Source organism: Amphiura filiformis, chromosome 14, assembly GCF_039555335.1.
Source record: "Amphiura filiformis chromosome 14, Afil_fr2py, whole genome shotgun sequence".
Lineage (NCBI taxonomy): Eukaryota > Metazoa > Echinodermata > Ophiuroidea > Amphilepidida > Amphiuridae > Amphiura > Amphiura filiformis.
This window is the reverse complement of record NC_092641.1, coordinates 44,667,975-44,687,664: the sequence shown is the minus strand read 5'-3', so window position 1 is coordinate 44,687,664 and position 19,690 is coordinate 44,667,975. Positions and strand designations below refer to the sequence as shown.

Here is a 19,690-nt window from a genome sequence, read left to right as displayed (position 1 = left end):
TTTTTCAGTAGATATCCACGAAAAAAAGCTTATTTCCAAAATTTCAGTTGATTCCGATTTTATGCGTTATGCGAGTTATGCATGATTATGTGTATTACACTGCTCCATAGACAATGTGTTGTAATTTCGTTCTGGTGCACCAGAACGAAATTCAAATTTGGCGATATTTTTGCTAAACGAATTAATCTGCAAGAAATATTTGGTACATAAACATTATGTAGCCAGAGGTATCCAGTGGTGTAAAAATCTCAACTTTTTTTGGGAAAAGTGGGGGGATGAGGCTGTGGATCACGAAATGCCCCTTTAAGTTCTTTTATGCAGTTTGTGTTAACTCTTTCCACCAGTGTCTTTAGCACTATCCTGTAACGTATTGGCACCTTTAACACTACTTCGCGTTGCTAAACTCCCTGTAACAGTCCTAGTGATATGAGGGCTATGAGCGCTGGGTTTAGTACATGTACTTGCTGTACCAGACTCGCTGGTTTCAGGTTTCTTTTCGTTATCATCTGATGGCTGGTTTGCTTCATCTGGTCTTAATCCTGTAGTAAGCAAGGTACGCAGACTATGACCTGGCACTGGACTGGGGTCAGAGGTCGCCGACGTGGTGGATGGCTCTGGTGATGTACTGCTATGCCCTGAAGAATAAATATTAAGTAACAATATTAGCAAAACATTCAGATATCATAACATAACAAGCAGTAAGAACACATTTTAATCTTTAACCAGAGCAGCCAGACAATGTAAATGTTGAATAAAAAAAAACAGTGCATCTGGCCGGATTCAAACTGGCGACCTTTGTAATATTAGTGCAATGCTCTAGCCAACTGAGCATAATAATCTAAAGTATTAGGTTCAAATGATTTATAGTACTAGTGCTACTATTACGAAGGTCACCGGTTCAAATCTGGCCACATGCACTGGTTTGGGTGGCTGCTCTGGGTAATTTTTCAACTTTCATGTGGGTGGCTGCTCTGGGTAAAGATTAAAATGTGTTCATCCCACACCGACATCGCTCGGTTAATAATTACATTAGTACAGCCAGAGACACTCAAATGAATACACGGGATCAAAACACGTAAATATGCTATGCACGATTGATATTCAGACGATAAATCTTTTGATACCGGGGTGGAAAATGATGAATATCTCCCGTAAATGATTTCGTATAAAGAAACCAGATGTGGTTCCTTGCACTTGAACATATATGTTCAACATATATTATCGTCGTTAGGTTGCGCTTTGAAAAACCAGCGTGCCTCTTGAGATGAAAAAGTGACCAAAATCTTCAGATTTTATATAGCGCATCGTAGACCCTCGTGGAGGTAGTCTCGGCCCAGACTGTATGTGGCTATCACGTACATACAGGATCAACGAGTGTCAGACCGACTGACACAAACTGACTGTGTAGGAGACTATCGTAAAGGCAGTTAAAAGCATATGACAATGGCGTATGTATGCTCGCTGACCGTACAGAGGTCAGTCACAGCCTTAGTCGGATGTCCTTCAGCCTATTATGTGTTTTATAAACAGGTGGGAACACCCATTCGTGGCTGTGGATTCACCCTACCATGGCATTTTCTGCCATGAAGATATCGGGACGATGACACTGTGCATCCTATCAACCCAAAGAACTAAGTATAATCATTATCATAACAAGCAGTATTTCTACTGCACTTTTCATGGCCAGACATGGCATGGGAAGTGATGACCAAAGCCCTTACAGTTTGATCCATTCTGCATTTAATGTAGTCTACTCATAGCCCCTTTTGAAAATTCATACTTCAATGCCAACCAGGGCTGTCAACTCTCACGCATTGGCAGTGAGTCTCACGCTTTGGGTCACTTTCTCACGGTCTCACGCCAAGGTAGTATAATCTCACACCTAGGTAGTAATTGGGTAAAATCTCACGCATCGTCATGAATATTATGTTGCTCCTACCCCCGGCTTTTCACATTCCCGAGCGCTGTGGCTCAAATAATTATGGCAGAAAATGAACATTGGAGTCGGCAAATCCCGGTACGCCTCTGTCTCACGCCAAACAATTCCAAAAAGTTGACAGCCCTGATGCCAACTCATCTCACAATAACTGCAAGTTCAGAATGAGAACCGCTCCCATCGGAAAACCGGGATGCCCCAAGAAAAAGGGTGTACTGACTTTTGATAATACAATGAACTATGCACTCTTATTATGCTACCTCATGAATAATGCGCCTGTTATACATGTCTCATATGTTATTGTACTTTGACTGCATTTTCAGCCTCTGGTGTTACCCAACTCCCAACTAGACCACATGTGAGGTGTATGTGCGTAATGCATTATACGTAAGAAATCACAAATATGATAAAATACATGCTTGCCTATCTGTTATTTGGTTAAGATTTACCACCCATGTTGCTATATTTACTTTATGAATATTCATCTCATAGGAGATGAAAGGGGTTGAGCTTATATATGTTTTAACACATAAGGCCAAAAAAAAAAAATTGTTTGCTTGTCATCCATAACTTTTTCAGAATTGGGCCGCTCGGTCAGCATTTTTTTTTAAAGGTCATAGCCAAAACATGACTGTTTTACACAGTTCGGACAGCAATTTTGTCATGAAAAGTACTCAGTGCAAGTGCTCTGTCAGTGAAAATGAAAATTGGGCTATTCCATTTAAAATCTATATTACCCCTGTGGAAGATTTAGCTGAAGTCTTCCACAGAGGGAGTAAGAGTTTTGATTAGAATAGACAAAATGGGTAACTTCCATTTGAAATACTCCACTTGTGGAAGATATAGAAAAAGGTGTAATACAGAGAGAGTATGGTTTCAAAATGATAAACCCTGACCAATTACATTTGAAAGACAAACTCCCCCTGTGGAAAACATTTCCAAAATCTTCCACAGGGGTAGTGTGGATTTCAACTGGAATAGCCCATTCTGTAAATTCTCACCTTTCATGCTTTTCCATTGTCTTTGGAATGCCTCGTAAGTGACATTCATATTATCCTCATGCCATCGGAGCACCACTGACTTATCCGGTGATTTGGCCGCTTCAAATTTGACCCACTTGTAGAACACACACTTCCGTGACCCTGGACCACCCTGAATGAGGTTCTGTATGGTAGGGTGAGCGAAACCAAAAAATTCTGGGCCCCCAGCCGGCGAAAGAATTGGTGACGACATCTTCTTTGCTGTAAAAGGAATGTAAATATTAAAAGTAAACAATATATGTGTGACACGATCAAGGGAAATGAGTCGGATGTCGCTATTAAATATTGATTTTGAGATATTGGCAAAGAAAGTGCTAAAATTCTTTTGTTTTATACTGTTTTAACCCTATTCTATTACCCCCACAAAAGTGGTATATTTGAGTGGTGTGGAGGTATCATATTAACTACTGCATTGCAGTGTTATTGGTTGGGTAAAAACCAATAAGTGGCATACCATTGACAAGCTTGGACTTTAAGCTTTGAGAAAAACAAGATTAATATTTAATTATGTAAATTTTATGCAAATTAGCTCATGAATAATTAATGAGCTCATAGCCAAATATGATGAAAAAATTATTTTGATTTACATTTTGAAGTGTATGAGTACATCAATGTGGCATTTTATGCAGTTTTAAATACACTGCCGTGTTTCTACATATAATAAAAAGAAATCCGAATTACTTTGGACTATATTTTAAAAGTTTATGGACATTTTTGGGCTAATTTTAGGGCAAAATTTGGCCTAAAAATGGTTAAAATATGGAGGTTTCCAACATTTTAAACCATTTTATGATGTGTTAATGGTAGTTATATTAGGAAAAAAGGTGTTTTGTGGATAGAGAAGTGATAAATTATCAAAACTGTTCCAAAGATAAGACTTTTAATTTGTGTAAATATTTTTTTTACATGCATATTAAGCCATTTCGTGCCATATGGCACGAAATTGATAGGGGGTAATAGAATAGGGTTAAATGGTTGATAAATTGACATAACTTCAATAAGAAAAGTCGTATCAACATAGGATTTTCAGTTTCTGAAAGCTCTAAATGTCCTTTATAGAAAAATATGTAAAACTCATTTTTTTACTTACTTGCTAAATTAATGTTATTACTTACTATAATTCGTTGATTGTGTTGATGAGTTTATTATGACATTCAGTAGCTGTAGCGCCCTCTAGAGGATTATCTGGATCTTCATCAGCTGATATTTCAAACTAGAAATTGAAATTAACAAAAATAATAATTCTAGTCATGATGAAAATTGCAGCATTCAGGAACGAGATGCTTTTTCTTGGACAAAAGCTGAAATGGTACAAAAAAGCTGAAAACAGCATGAAATGGACAAAAAAAACCCCACAAAATTGGTCTGAAAATAAATAAAAATGAATTTAGCTGAAAAATCTCATGCTCAAGTATTGATGCATAACATTATCCTTTTACAGATCATAAAACTATACAGCCTCAGAACTCATCATGCTCTACCATCCAATAAAATTTCAAGTCAATCCGTCGTTAGAGAAGTTAATGGTTTGGTTTGTTCCCATGTTCTCCAAAAATGAGGCTTCTCCCAACTCCAAGACCAGATTTTGTTTTGAATCTTATTGCATATAGTACAAAGTTGCTGACCCCAATCAGGGTTGCAACCCACAGATTGGGAATCCATGATCTTCAGACATTAAAACAGCAGGGCTTAAGCTTAACATTTTTATAATATTATCATTTTATGTTAATGTGTTTTACAGCTTGCCACCAGCTTGCCATGCCATTTTTGACATAAACTCATGTCATTAATCAAGCTTTTTCATAATTACCTCAAATGGCAATGGTCAAACACCAAAGGATCAGGAATTTCACTTGGAGTCAAATTTCTGCAACTAACATGCACAGCAGGCATCATAGTTTTTTCCCAAACACCAAAAGTTTGGAGTCCTAGAGAAACCCCTCAAAGGTAGGTCTGTTAAAAGGGGCACCATCTGGAATAATTCACAGCTGTTTTTACAACTGGACACACGGGCAAGTTCCAGTGGCGTTACTGTTTGCCGGAGGCATTTACAGCTGGTTTTGCCTACCTATAGGTGCTAAATTTGAGTCCTGCAAAAACGGAATCTGATAAACGGTGCAGGTCTTGCAAAAAAGCTGCCAAAGACCTTAGTAGGACCGGGGCCTATATCACAAATACTTATGATTGATCCTATGATTGATTTAATATGGGATTACATATGGTAAATCAATCGTAAGATCGATTGTAAGGCTTTCAATAATGCTGGTTTCATGCTTTCTGCCACTTGCCGCTCCGCGGAGTGACGCTTCATTATGCCGCTTGCACTTGTCAGTAAACGGAGCGGCACACCGCTGAGCGGCATCCCTCTTGCTGCTCAGCACCACTCTAATCGTATTTTGTTCTCATACATCAGAGTGGCACCGCTCGGGGTTGAGTTGAATTCAACTCCCACCGGTGCTGCCGCCGCGGCAATGCGGTGGAGTGATCGATATATCGGCTTGCCGCTGGTCACCGCTAGCATTTCTGGTGCGACTGCGCAGTGAAGCAAAATCATCTTCTGAACTGCAAAGGGGCAGAAAAGTATGAAACCAGCATTACAGACTTACCTTTGGTTCCAACCCTCCATCCAGGATTTTACATGTATACAAACACTGCTTGCCAATGTTACGCATGCTAGCATAGCTACGACTACTGCAGAATCCTACAGGAAAGATGTGACTACTGTCATGGTAACCAGACCTCTCTGAGATGATCTCACCTAGGCCATGGACGGTGAGGCTTCCAAGAATTATGGGAAATATAGGTTTGCCTGTAACAGAATGGATTGGAAGATACAATTCATTTATATGGCAAAATTTGCTGAATATATCATTATTGTTTGTTAGACTTAAAATTTCCTAGGAAACAAGTGTTTCATTTATCTTTCCTTGAGAAGAAAAATATGATACTGTGCTGTTGATTGGGAAGGAGAAGGAGAAAAGAGAGAAGAGTAAAGGAAAAGAGAAGAGTAACAAAAAATAATAGGAAAAAGAAACAGGAGAAAAATTTGGGAAAGAGAGGAGGATGAAACAAATCTACTTTGAGGAAATTTACATAAGACTGACTGAGCCCCTGTTTTCTACTGACTATAGTATTCAGCAATGTCCTTCAGTGGTGTCCGACTCCTCTTCCGGATTATCACATAAAAAGAACTAGGTGACACGTTGCTATGCAGCTTGATCGGCGAATGAGGTGCCGATGTGATGAAGACATGATTCTATTAGCCAATCAGAACCCCACTCCCATGTTTACGCTGTAAACAGCGCCAAATTGGCAGACCACTGAGAACCTTGCCAAAAACTATAATTTCTGCAAATAACTGCCAGGTGTCATATTTTTAGATTGGGTACAAAACAGAATGCAGTGATTAACAAATGTCTATACGGCAGCTATTGCAGCTAGGGCCTTGTGGCACTACAGTTTGTCCACTCTGAAGTACAAAGCGATAACGTGTGTGTATACAGCGTGTTAACCGTGCGCAGTGCTGCATCTCTGCTGCAGGTATGCGTGCCTTCAAAGTTGGCACAATGTGTGCATCCGCGTCAGTACTTTGTACTTCGGAGTAGACTGACTGTAATGCCTGGAATTGTAAGTGGTGGAGGACAACCAATAGGCTATGCCATTTGAAATCCACATTTTTTTTATGACGTTTCTCCTGTTCGTCTTTCTTACAGATGGAGAAATTGGGCTATTCCATTTGAAATCCATACTCCCCCTGTGCAAGATTTTGGAATTGTCTTCCACAGGGGGTGTATGAATTTCAAATTGAATTACACATTATAGGCAGCTCCATCTGAATGTCATACTCTATTTGAGAAAGATTCAACCTGAATCTTCCACAGAGGGAGGGTGACTTTTAAATATATTTTGTTATGTGCTAATTTAATTTGAAATTCATACTCCCCCTGTGGCACAATTTTCCAAAATCTTCCACAGGGGGAGTGTAGATTTCAAATGGAATAGCCCAATATCTCCATCTGTAAGAAAATGGGACATACGTCAAAATAACATTGACTTCAAGAGGAACAGGAGAAACGTAATCAAAATTCTTTAACTCTTCCCTATAAAAAAAGTTATGTTCAAAGGTCTTCATCCATCTTTTGGTTTGTTCCCTTACTTAAACAAGCAAACAATTTATACCTGTTGGGTCCAGTGGTATTGGCTGTGTTAACCTTTTCACTGCTGAACTGGATGATCTTCTCTTCTTATGCTTAGAACTATTGGACCTATCCTTCATCTTTTGCTTATCTTTATCTGTATTGAAAAACAAACATGGAGTGCAAAGCTAATTACAGGGGCTGTGTGCTCTATTGTATTATGATAGCATATTGTCAGCCTACTACGATAATTGTCCAAGTCATTTTTTGTAATTTTGAGAACAAAATGATTCAAGCATGCATCTAAACATATTTTTTTCACTAATCTTTGAACAAGAACAAATGATACAAATTAAAGGGAATAATCCGAAATAATTAGGGTGATTACGTAACTGTTGCATGCTTGAACCACATTTTGTACTTTGTTCTAAAAATTACAAAAAATGACTTGCATTATTATTACTACTTAAATAAAAAGCCTTATCATCGGACTCAGTGATATTACTATATCAACATTATAATAAAGTAGCAACTTAAAGCAATATTCTAACATTTCCATTTGTATTTCTTTTCCACAAAATGTTAGCTTTCACTGTCAGATATGTGCTCTTACAATTTTAGCTGAACAAAATAAGATGAAACAAAGAAAATCGCTATCAATTTAAGTTTATGCTTGTGCTTCCCTTTCCTATCATCCCTCCTGCTACCATGACTACCGTGTTGATCACCATGCCTCCTCCTACTGCCCTCACCCAATGACCCTTGACCTCTGACCTGACTCACCTCTATCTGCTTTCTTAGCCTTCTTATGTTTATGTTTGCTCTTCCCTTTTCTATCATCCCTCCTACTACCATGACTACCATGTTGATCTCCATGCCTCCTCCTACTGCCCTCGCCCAATGACCCATGACCTGACATTGATGAGGATGCCTCAGCAAGGCTCTGGTATTGCAAGAGGCGCTGTAGTAGGAAGCGTCTTTCTTCTTTGGCACGAACAACTTTGTCCTCTGTTCTCGCCACTTCGTCGCACATTGAAGCATTCTCCTGAGAGAAAAAATAATTAAAATAATATGGTTGATAAATTGTAACATAGTTAACATTTTTACTACTTTTCATTCAATTCTAATATTTGGTTTCTCAGTTCCACACTGTACTGTACATACATCTTTCATGTATAGGAATTTCATACCCAACTTTTTCAAATAAAATTATAGCCATAATAGCAGCTTTCAAGTTACTCTACAACCTCTTACATTTATTTGAATTTTGCCTGGAGCCAATATTCCCAAATTTAAAAACCTTATATAGGCACAGTTTGTTGACACACTTGGTGCACCACAACAAAGCACTAACATACAGGGATGTAAATGGGCAACACATCCATTTCCTAAAAATCCATCTGGTTCTTGGACAGGTGGCTGATGACTTGCGTGCGGTATTGAACATTTAGAGGGGTTTGTCCACGGAATAGGCTGCACAGTATCACCTCCCTCCAAAAAACATTATTATCATCATCTAATTCCGGAAATGCAAACAAACTTTTTTTTACATTTCCGGAATTCCGGCAATTTCCAGAAGATTTACATCCCTGAACATGCAAAACTTAAGGTGAAAAGAAAGGTATATATCCTCTCTTTCGAGTGAATGCAGTGGAAATATCAAATGAAGAAATAACAAATCTTACAAATATCATCATTTTGATGAGTTTCCTCAGGTTCACATATTTCTCCTTGTATCTCTTGGCTTTAGCTACTGCCATGTTTCTTGCAGCTGCCGACTTCCGTTTAGCCGCTGCTGCTCGTCGCTTCTTTCTCAACATCTCGTCCTTCTCCTCGGTAGTCTGTTGATATAAGATATGAAAGAAAAAACCTTCAGGTGTCTGTTCGCCCTTTGTACGGATCTGCCATCTTCCTACCAAAATGAGGTTCTCCCTGCAAACTCCAGAGAAGTAATTCATTGGTAAAGCACCAGCGCAGTCACCTTCAGAGCCTTATTTCACCCTTATACAGATGAGCACTCCATTACCTATCATGTTATCATGGATAGTAGATAGATTTCTCCATCAAATGGAGAGTATATATACCAGCATGTTATTTGCTTTGCAGCAACAACATATAAAAAACATAAAAGTAATCAAATAATAACGAACTCTGACATTTAGCAATAGAATAAGATTTGTTAAATATTTTTATTCTAATGCATGTGGGGCTCTCAAATTCAGAAACCATGTTTTATACAAAAGCAAGCAGTCTACGCTGGGGATTATCATTATAAACGGAATAAATAATTTGCAATGTTTTACAAAATAAACAGGAGATGTTATTATCCAATTGACTTATTTATGCCTTTTCATCAGTTAGGCAAAATAACATTGCACAGGATATCTCTGAGTATCACTTTCTGTATACCCACAATTAAAGGCCCAGCGAAAGTGCAAAAAAAAAGTGTGTAAATTGCTTAGGCCAAATTGAAAAAAAAATTTGTCTCAAAGCTCTCCAACTCTGAAAAACAAATGCGAAATGCGTTTTTATTTTATTTTAAAAAAATTTCCAAAGATTTTTTTCAAATGTGAAAAACCTCAAAGCCCTATTCTACTGTATGAAGTGTTATATTGAACAATAAAGTGATGCTGCTATTGTATTGAAGTGAAGTAATCTAAGAGTAGGGGTCTAAAATTGTCAAAATGGCTTTTTTTTTTGTATTTTTTACTCTTTTTCTGAAAAAAAAAAATTAAAAAGAAGATATTTTTTTACTAATGTGGGTGAATAAACTAAAGCACACAGGATCTTTGAGACAAGCCTTTTTTTTAATTTGGCCTTAAAAGTGAGTAAAGTCATTAGGTATTTCTGAAATGAAAAATTTGGCAATAAAAAAAGCAAGAAAAGTAGTATTTACAAAAGTTGAAGCTCCATTCAAATACATTCTCTACTTTAGTAGAGATAATTAAGTTTTATGTAAAATGTCCAATTTTGTCTTTAATACACAGCTTTTGGCTTAACCAACAGCAGGCTATGTTAGCAAATAGATGCTACTAACAGAGGTGCAAAACACTGAATATATGCATTAGTACACTTACAATTAATCTGAATACACCAATCTCCCCATCAACTCTCCTGAATCGTCTGCTTCCCCTCTGAGTATCCCTATATATGACTGCCTCTAATGATGACCTAGCACTGGGAGCCACTAGGCCTTTCTCTAGTATACGTTGCTTGATGTCCTGGAGATGCATAGGACCTTCTTTTAACACCAGCTGTGGGGAGAAACAAATCAAAGTAAGCTTTCTGGGATTCTTTCATTAGGCCTACAACAAATTACTTCTTTGCCGTGACAGGTTGAAAATATTAGGGTCAGTCGGGCCAACTTTTGTACTGTCTTGTTCCAGAAATTGGGCTATTCCTGTTGAAAATTATACAACTACTATAGAAGACATGAGATTGATCTTTCATACAGGGAGTATGGATTACAAATGGGGTTATCTGAATGGGTGACTCCATTGGAAATATACATCCCCCTGTGTGGGAGATTAGGGTAATGTCTTCCATAGGGGTGTATGATTTCATCTTAAACAGCTCATTATGATACCTTTGTGACATGACTTTTGTGATATGACATGACCATCACTGAGCCTCATATTAACTGTATAAGGATTAGCCAGCTGATCCTCTGAAATTCCTAAGGGCGCATCCTCTGTCTGCCAGAGGAAGAACCTGCCACCTCATGGCAAAAGTAGACCTGGATGCCCGCACACCTACATCCAATGATAAATAAAAGGCATGATTCAAGCTGAAGCAAGATCACTGATACACCCTCCTATGGAAGACCTTTCCTTAATCTTCCGCACAAAGAGTGTATATTTCAAATGGGTTTACCTGAATAGGTGACTCCATTTGAAATCTACTCCCTCTGTGTCGGAGATTAAGGCCATGTTTTATAATATGGATTTGAAATGCAATAGCCCAATACTTTACCTCTGCAGCATCCAACCAAGACATGTTAGGGCATTTCTCGCTGCCATCTGTGCTTGATACATCCCTGTAAGGAAAATTAACAAAACAACATTTAACTCAACAGCTGAATTATCAAAGAACTATTTCAATTGGTTACAAAGAGGGCTATATCATGTTTTGTGCCAATCAGAGATATGGTAAGAATAGTCAGTAGGGCTGAAGGGGATTAAGGTTAAACATGCCTGGAGATCAAAATGCTGCATTTTGATTGGTTACTCAGTCTAGTATATCATGTCATGGGCATTGTTAAAAAGACAGAAGTGCCCACATGGTTAATAAATTAACATTGGACTGCCCTCCTATTCGTAACTTAAGTAAAACTACAGATCTGGCAAATTCTGGGATTTTGCCTTTTTTGATGGAATTGCTAGTATTTGCTACTAAACTGCACAAAAAAGAAAAATCATAGCAGTTTCTTAGTGAAATCAACACTAAGGTACCATGTCTAATTTAGTCATATAGCACTATCAATTACCAGTAAGGTGCTGATGACTCTTTGATTTAGTAATTGTATCAAGCATAATAATTAACATAAATGATAGCACTATGCAAATGTTCAGGGTACGATAGAAAGATCCATCGGTACCCATCGGGGCACCAATCGTGCTATAAGACCAAATTGGATGTTGTGCCTCACTAAGACTAGAATTATGTTCTTTGTAATTAAAGTAGCCCCAACACAGGTTTGTAAATACAAAAAATATTAATAGTCATAAAAGTACAAATAACATGACTTGGCTTATTATCATAATAACATATATGCAAATTAGACCCCAAAATAGACCATGTAGCCAGAGTTTTTGACAACGGCCTATCTAACCTAGAATATCCAAAGTCAATCCACCTATAAAGTGATACAGCATCTAGACGGAGGTACAGATGGATGGAGGCATAAAAACAAATGGGTTATTCCAGTTGAAATCCACACTACCCCTGAAGAAGATTTTGGAAATATCTTCCACAGGGGGAGTATGTTTTTCAAATGTAATTGTTGAGAGTTAATCACTTTGAAACCCATACTCCCCCTGTATAATGGCTTTACCCATATCTTCTACAACTGGAGTGAGTATTTCAAATGGAAGTTACCCAATTATCTATTCTATTTGAAACTCATACTCCCTCTGTGGAAGACTTTAGCTAAATCTTCCACAGGGGTAGTGTGGATCTTAAATGGAATAGCTCAGTAAATACTTACGCTTGCATTGGTAGATCATGATATGGCAGAGCTGAAATGAGATGAGATGCAGCCAGAAGGTCCGGAGGTAACATCTCATGTTGGTAATCAACATTAGACAGCATGGGTGGTAGATTGCCAAATGGAGAGAAGCCTCCAGGTGATGTCATCGCCTGTTAATGAGATGCACAATATTGAATATGAATTCTTTTGTACATATCCTAAAGGTCTCCATGCCTATTCTTTGATAATCAATGGTGCGATGCAAAGTTACAGCATACATCTAGTGCAGGGGAATACATTCAAATATTGTTTTAACCTATTGTTATGGTAATTAACCCCCTGAGCACTACCTGTCAATCTTACATTGCCTCTGATTGGTCAATTACGTGATATCTTCACTTTTATCACTAATATCAGAATGGTGCTTTACAAATAATTCGCCCCAATTTTTGTGGGTGGTGAAATTATTCTAACAATGTTGCTGATTGGTCCAATTGATAATGAAAACTTCTTTTTGACCAATAGACAGGTAGTTCCCATAGGGTTAATCCTGTTACATCACTACTTCTACGACAAATGAGTTTCTTCCTACCTGTTGCTGTTGATGTTGCTGTTGCTGCTGCTGCATATGAAAAGCTGGCTGGTGTTGCTGAGGAAGCCCCATACCCAGCCCTCCCATTAGGCCATACATATGTTGTAATCCTGCTGCTCCTGCAGCTGCAGCTCCTGCTCCTGTAGGTGCCATGTTTAGGCCAAGCCCTGCCGCAGCTGCTGCAGCGGCAGCTGACAGGAGTCCGGAGCCCATACCTACAACGCAAATAATCATAATCAATTTACTTACTGGTACCTGGGTAGTTATGAGATATTGTGTTTCATAATAAAGGTGAACATAAATGAAGAGCTTTGTTTCAAAACCCCTTACATCCACTTCAAAAATTTTGAGAAAACATTAATAAATCATCAAAAAAATCATTGATGTAAGGGGTTTGCAACAAAAGCAGTTTATGGAGGGATGCCTGGATAGGATGAGCATCCCGCCAAAAACTGCTTTTTGTTGCAAACCCCTTATATCAGTGATTTATTTGATGATATTTTGATGCTTTCTCAAAATTGCTCAAGTGGATGTAAGGGGTTTTGAAACAAAGCTCTTCAAATATTAATTTTTATCATAAAACTTTGAAGTACTTGTACACCAGGTCCATTTGCACCCAGGCAAGTACCGTATTGGTCCGAGTATAGTCCCACCCGTTTTTTATGTGAAAATTTTTCACAATTGGGGGGTGGGATTATACTCGAATTTCAAAATTTCGGTTTTGAGTAAATTGGACCTAGACCTAGATGCTAGGATCATTCATGGTTGACCTAAAAAAAAAAAAAAAAAAAAACATTTCAAGATATTATGTATTTTTATTATGAAAATTGATACTTTGTTTTCATGTCATACTCTATTAATGATTTCAAAATGCATTCAAATTCAATGCATTTTGAAATCATTAATAGAGTATGACATGAATACAAATTATCAATTTTCATATTAAAAATACAAAATATCTTGAAATTTTTTTTATTTTTTTTATTTTAGGTCAACCATGAATGATCCTAGCATCTAGGTCTAGGTCCAGGACACTCCAAAACCAAGTGTTTTTTTTTACCTTTTCTGAAATTTTTCAAAAATGGGGGTGGGATTATACTCGAACGTGGGACTATACTCGGACGAATACGGTAATATATTTAGGGGTTAAAAACACAGATTTTCAAGAAAAATGATACGTTTTGTGATCATGGTCAACTGTAGTGTAGTGTTTCCAAAGCGTTGCATATTGAGTCCAAAAAGATTCTAGAGCCTAAACTTCAAACTGTTTGACACAAGGAAGGTTGACGCATATGGTGCTGATCAAAGTAAAGGAATCGCAGATGCAAAATGAACCATATGCCGATCAATTGTCACAACACCCGTAAACAAGCGGTGCCCGAGTTTGATTGACAGATGACATCAGACGCAAACTAGTCTTTTTTTTAAATTCCGTCTTTGATTTTAATTGAGCTTACCTAAGCCACCAGCTGCTGCATTGAGAGCATGGTGTTGCTGATGTTGTTGCTGTGCATTGGGATTCATACCGAGACCATGAAGGGATCCTTGTAGATTTTGTGCTGCCACTGCTGCAGTCATGTTGGACCCTGCTTGGGCTTGAGCCTGAGCCTGAGCTTGGGCCTGAGCTTGGGCCTGAGCTTGAGCTTGGGCTTGAGCCTGGGCTTGATGATGTGCCTGCAGATCAAACATAAGTGGAAAAGTAATTTTCGTGAGGGTTTAAAATTGCCACAAATTGTGTGATTTAGATATCATAATTTACTAAAAATATTATAGGCCTATATCCTACAAAATGACACGGTATGTTATTTCATATTTTGACATGCTTCTTTTTTTCTGTCTGTGTTTTGTATGTGTGTTTTATCATTTTTATGTATCAAAGTTCCGTGCAATTGGCTGTTTTTCCGTGCATTTCCGCGCAATTTGCTTTTTTTTTTTTGTGCAATTGGCTAATCATTTGTCCCTGGTTATGGAAACAACTTGGATGGGTTTAAGGAGGTACTACACCCCTGCCCAATTTTGTGCCTATTTTGCATTTTTCTCAACAATTATAGCGCATTGGTGACAAGTAAGATATGTATATTATAGGGGCAACGGCTACAACTACTGCTCTGGAAATTTTATTTCAACACAGACAACAGTTGTGGAGTTACAGTCAAAAATGAGGGAAAACCAATATTTGATCAATAAATCTATAACTACTTGCCTTGAGTTGCTGAATTTTCAGTGCAGTAGTTGTAGTCCTTGCCCCTATAATATACATATCTTACTTGTCACCACGCGCTATAATTTTTGATAAAAATGCAAAAATAGGCACAAAATTGGCCAGGGGTGTAGTACCCCCTTAAAGTGAACAATTAAGTTTCATCATTATATAGGATAAATGAGCGAATCTATTAATGTAATCCAACCATATTACTATGACAATGGATGACCTTGAATGATCTTCCAATTGTGTGATTGTGACAGCAGTGAGCACCCTCAATTTGCACCCAAATGCAAGTTTTATAGAATAAAAATTACCATAAAAAAGCAGAAAAAGATGAATAATTTGATATAGAAATGAAAATCTATGAATATGTTTAAAATAGCTAACAAATATATGTATAGTGTGATGTGATAGCTGTTGTTGTTGGTATATTGTTCAGGTCTACAAAAATGTAGAATTGAACAACCGTGTTAAGGGCCAGATTTAAAAAGTTTCAGTAGCCCCTAGATACAAAGTGTAAAATCAATAAACACTCCAGGAGAACTCTTCATTGTTCCCCAGCTCATTCTTAAATTCAGTCCCTGAACTGAGCTGAAGTTCTCATCATAAAACTAGTAGTAGTAAGAGTCAAGACCTTACTACGCCGCAATTGCTTTGCGGTACGTTGCTGCACTGCATCATACTGGAAAATACTGCATTGTGGTACGTATCGCAATAAATTTAAATACCGGTACATTTTAACTTGGAAATGTAATGAGTTGCAGTAAAAAGTAATCGCTCAGCAACAAAAGTAACTGCAGCGTTAGTCCCAGTAACTAGGTATGCCAGGCAAACTTTAGTTAACACATTTGCTAGTCAGCTAAATGTGCCTAGACCGGGGACCAAACGCAATACATATTTACATAGAAATTTCAATTTTTTTCAAGAACAGGTCGGTCAAGGAAACCTACATAAATATGTTTTCTATACTTCACTTGACCCAAATATATGATTTTTTATGGTGATGAGACACTCACACATGGAATTTTAGAGGGGTTTTGATAGCAGTTCCATTAAAAAAAGCTGCTATCATCATGAGACTAAGATCTAGAAACACCCCCGTACCCGGGCCCCCGTAATGCTGTTTTGGGGAATTTTGCTAGCAGAATCTTTTTGATGAAAGTCGATCTTTGAAAAGATGTAACTTTGCCACGGAGAGTGCTATGACAAAAAGGTTTTCAGTTTTGGCTTTCTTAATACTCAAGGGCTTTAATTTGATATATAAAATGATGCAGTTTGATGGCAAATTTAAATTCACCTGGCATACCTACAGTATTAAACCATGGTAGGTATTATAGAAGGAGAATTCACGAACCCAGTTCCCTTTGTACTATGATCGTTATGAGTCGATACTGAGCAATCAGGTATGAATGGTGCAATATCGATTTGTTATTAAAGTTTCTTATCTATTGAGCTTGGCCGGTTATGAACCACCGTTATCGCGACTTCTAAGCAGAATGACGTCATTTTTACCCAGAAAGCATTGTGGCCGTGACCATAAACAAAGGAAAACAATTTACTTCCGGCAATTTTATAACGCCAATATATCTTATGGCCAAGCTTGGCGGATCATAGAAACAACATTGCCAGTCTTGGAAAACATTTCCAAATCATTTCCACTGGTTTAAAAGTCCCGCAGATACCCGCCAGTATTACTAATCATGATCAGAAAAAATACATAAATTCACCGTAACTTTAAAAGGAAATGAGAGAATTCGATAAGGTTTTCGCTAGTAAATCAACTTGAACTCGGAAACACAATGACGCAATCGAAGATCATGTGACCGATGCAAAAGGGCACTAATACCATCCATTTCCGGTACGGGTCACCTGCACTGATTAAATCCATTCAAGTGATGACTCGCGTTGAATAGCGTAATCGGCTTAACCCTATTGAGTGGATTAGGATTTTTCTATGGAACCTCCTTCTATGATTAAACTGATATGCCTGCCACTTCCACATACTTGTGCATAATACGGAAGGTCGATTTGTGCCCATAAATGTTTAGGCCTATGTTAAACTGTATGTTATACAAATTGTACAGCTATCATTTCTACCCTATGACGAACCGACATACCTGTAAATCAAATAGCCCACAAAAAACTGGTCATCGCTGGTATTTTTCATGAAGAAAAAAGACACTTTTTACGCGAACATGTCCAAAACACGCCAGCTGACGTACAAGCCTCCCCACGCATGTACATAAACAAGCCGTGTTCATTGTTTAATTGTCACCTGCAGCTGTTCGCAAGAAAACTTTCTGCATAAAATTACCTGGGGTCGTTATCAGGCCTGAGACACACTGGCGCTGGTTTGAGGACAGTCACTATGAGTTACTAATGTCGGCACATGCAGAAAATGCGTGATGGGTCGCCATTTTGTGACTCGTGCAAGCTAACACAAACAAATTATTGGACTTAATAATCTTTTCAAGTTTTAATAAAACGTGCATCTATCATGATAATATTACATTTTATTATTTTATTATTTGAATTACATAAGCTATGTCAATTTTGTGTCCATGTTAATTTTTATATGGATTTACCTGTGTTGATTTTAAACTGTTGTGAACGTGGAGCTACGCAAATTGGCAGGCGATTACCCACCATGCAATGCGAATACACGGAAACGATCCAGTTTAGGATGCATCGCAGTTCCTGTTGTGTAAACCAGGCGTAAACCGCCCATCCAACCTGATCGTGTGCACAGGATTTGTGCTGGAGGCTAGTTAATGCGCACAACCAATGCGCAGAAGAAGACCTTGATACTAGGCGGAGCTTACGTTTCACAAGAATGATTGACAGCTGTGAGTAAGTGAAATTCTGTTCTGTGATTGGTACAAAATATGGTTCTCGTATAAATGAATATATTATCCAAGGCTTCAAAATTAGGAACCGTTTCTTCCACAGAGCCCTATATAGGGAACTATGGTCTCTACTCATCATACACGACCGTAGAAGATCTGGCCAGCGACGACGCTTGCCAATCAGTAGGTAACCTAGGCAAACCTTAGTTAACACATTTACTAGTCAGCTTAAATTCGCCGAGACCGGGCCCCCAACACAATGCATATTTACATAGAAATTTGAATTTTTTTCGAGAATAGGTGGGTGAAGGAAACCTACATAAATATGTTTTCTATACTTCACTTGACCCAAATATATGATTTTTTATGGTGATAATCAAGTCGCACATGGAATTTTAGAGGATTTTGATAGCAGTTCCATTAAAAAAAAGCTGCCATCGCCATGAGACTAAGATCTAGAAACACCCCGAAATGCCGTTTTGGGGAATTTTGCTAGCTGAATCTTTTGATGAAAGTCAATCTTTGACAAGATGTAACTTTGCTACAGAAAGTGCTATGAAAAAAAGGTTTTCAGTTTTGGCTTAGTTTACTCAAGGGCTTTAATTTGATATATAAAACGATGCAATTTGATGGCAAATTTGAATTCACCTAGGATACCTACAATCAGGCTAGCTACTTGTACGGCGTGGCCTCTCATCCTTTTTATTATCTCTGGTCTTGTCACGCTGGTAGATTCGCCCACCTGTGATTACTAACCTGGATCTGACAGAAGATTGTGGAATTTACGATTTTCAGCAGCAGGATTTTATGAAACTGCCAATATTTGCAAGTATTCTGAAGGATCGGTAATAATTAAAATATTTTTCATGGTGTCGGTAGTGCAAGTTGAAGTTAGTGAATTTGTGGTTTTGTATGTTATGTGCAAGAGTGTTTTCAGGAAGCGTAAATAGGCAGGCTGTTATGCTAAGCTCTCCATCTTATATGTAAGTTCGGCGACGAACTGGACACATCACACGGTAGTGTGATGTGTCCAGCCTGGATATATTAAACTGAGACCTACGCTCATTATCATTTACATTGGGCATGTTGGGTATTATCCGTTATTGCTCATTCAAACATCCAAATGATTATGATAGGGTTCGATCTTCCTACATGTAGTTACTAGGACTACTGCGGCGTACTAGTATGAAAGAAGTGTAGGCCTACACACTAACTAGTATAAGCATGCTAAGCCTAAGTACATCCAGTTTTCGAAATTGGGTGATTCGCTTGTGTTTGGCAGGTGTGAAATACATCTGACTGGGCGCTTTTAATTCCGCAATGAAAACGCCCTTCTAACCAGAACCTTAACTTCAATTAAATAACCCCGTAAATTATACATGTACATGTTTGTAAGCTTACCTGAAAAATGTGTTGAACCAGACTCTGTGCAGCCAATTCATTTTGTTGAGGCGTCCCTACAAATGGTGCTCTTAAATTGCTATAATCGTGTCCTAAAGCCTGCACTAGCTGGGTATTAGCCATCCCAGCACCATGTCCTCCTCGTAAGGCAGATTGGGTATGGTTTGTTTGGGCAGCAGAGTTAGCCATAGCTGATAAATTGCTGCTAAAAGTGCTTCCTAAACTGGTCGGGAGCGACCTGTCGTCGGCCATTGTTGCTATTGCTAATTGGCGACGAGCTGTGTAAAATATTATCATCTCCTCTGCGGAGTGCGAGTGTACAAGGGACATTAGAATCTTTGAACT

The 19,690-nt window shown here is 38.2% G+C and overlaps 1 protein-coding gene across 1 annotated transcript; it reads right to left on the bottom strand.

The window, feature by feature from the left end:
* Window positions 1-305: 305 nt before the first annotated feature.
* On the bottom strand, window positions 306-19,660 carry LOC140170166 (uncharacterized). Its single transcript, XM_072193490.1, is given in 14 exon segments — window positions 306-635; window positions 2,938-3,130; window positions 3,132-3,177; window positions 4,092-4,189; window positions 5,583-5,785; window positions 7,156-7,269; window positions 7,896-8,157; window positions 8,798-8,953; window positions 10,190-10,366; window positions 11,085-11,148; window positions 12,319-12,470; window positions 12,893-13,107; window positions 14,350-14,566; window positions 19,346-19,660. Coding segments are annotated over 14 exon segments (2,457 nt in total). The 5' UTR covers window positions 19,598-19,660; the 3' UTR covers window positions 306-327.
* Window positions 19,661-19,690: the final 30 nt, after the last annotated feature.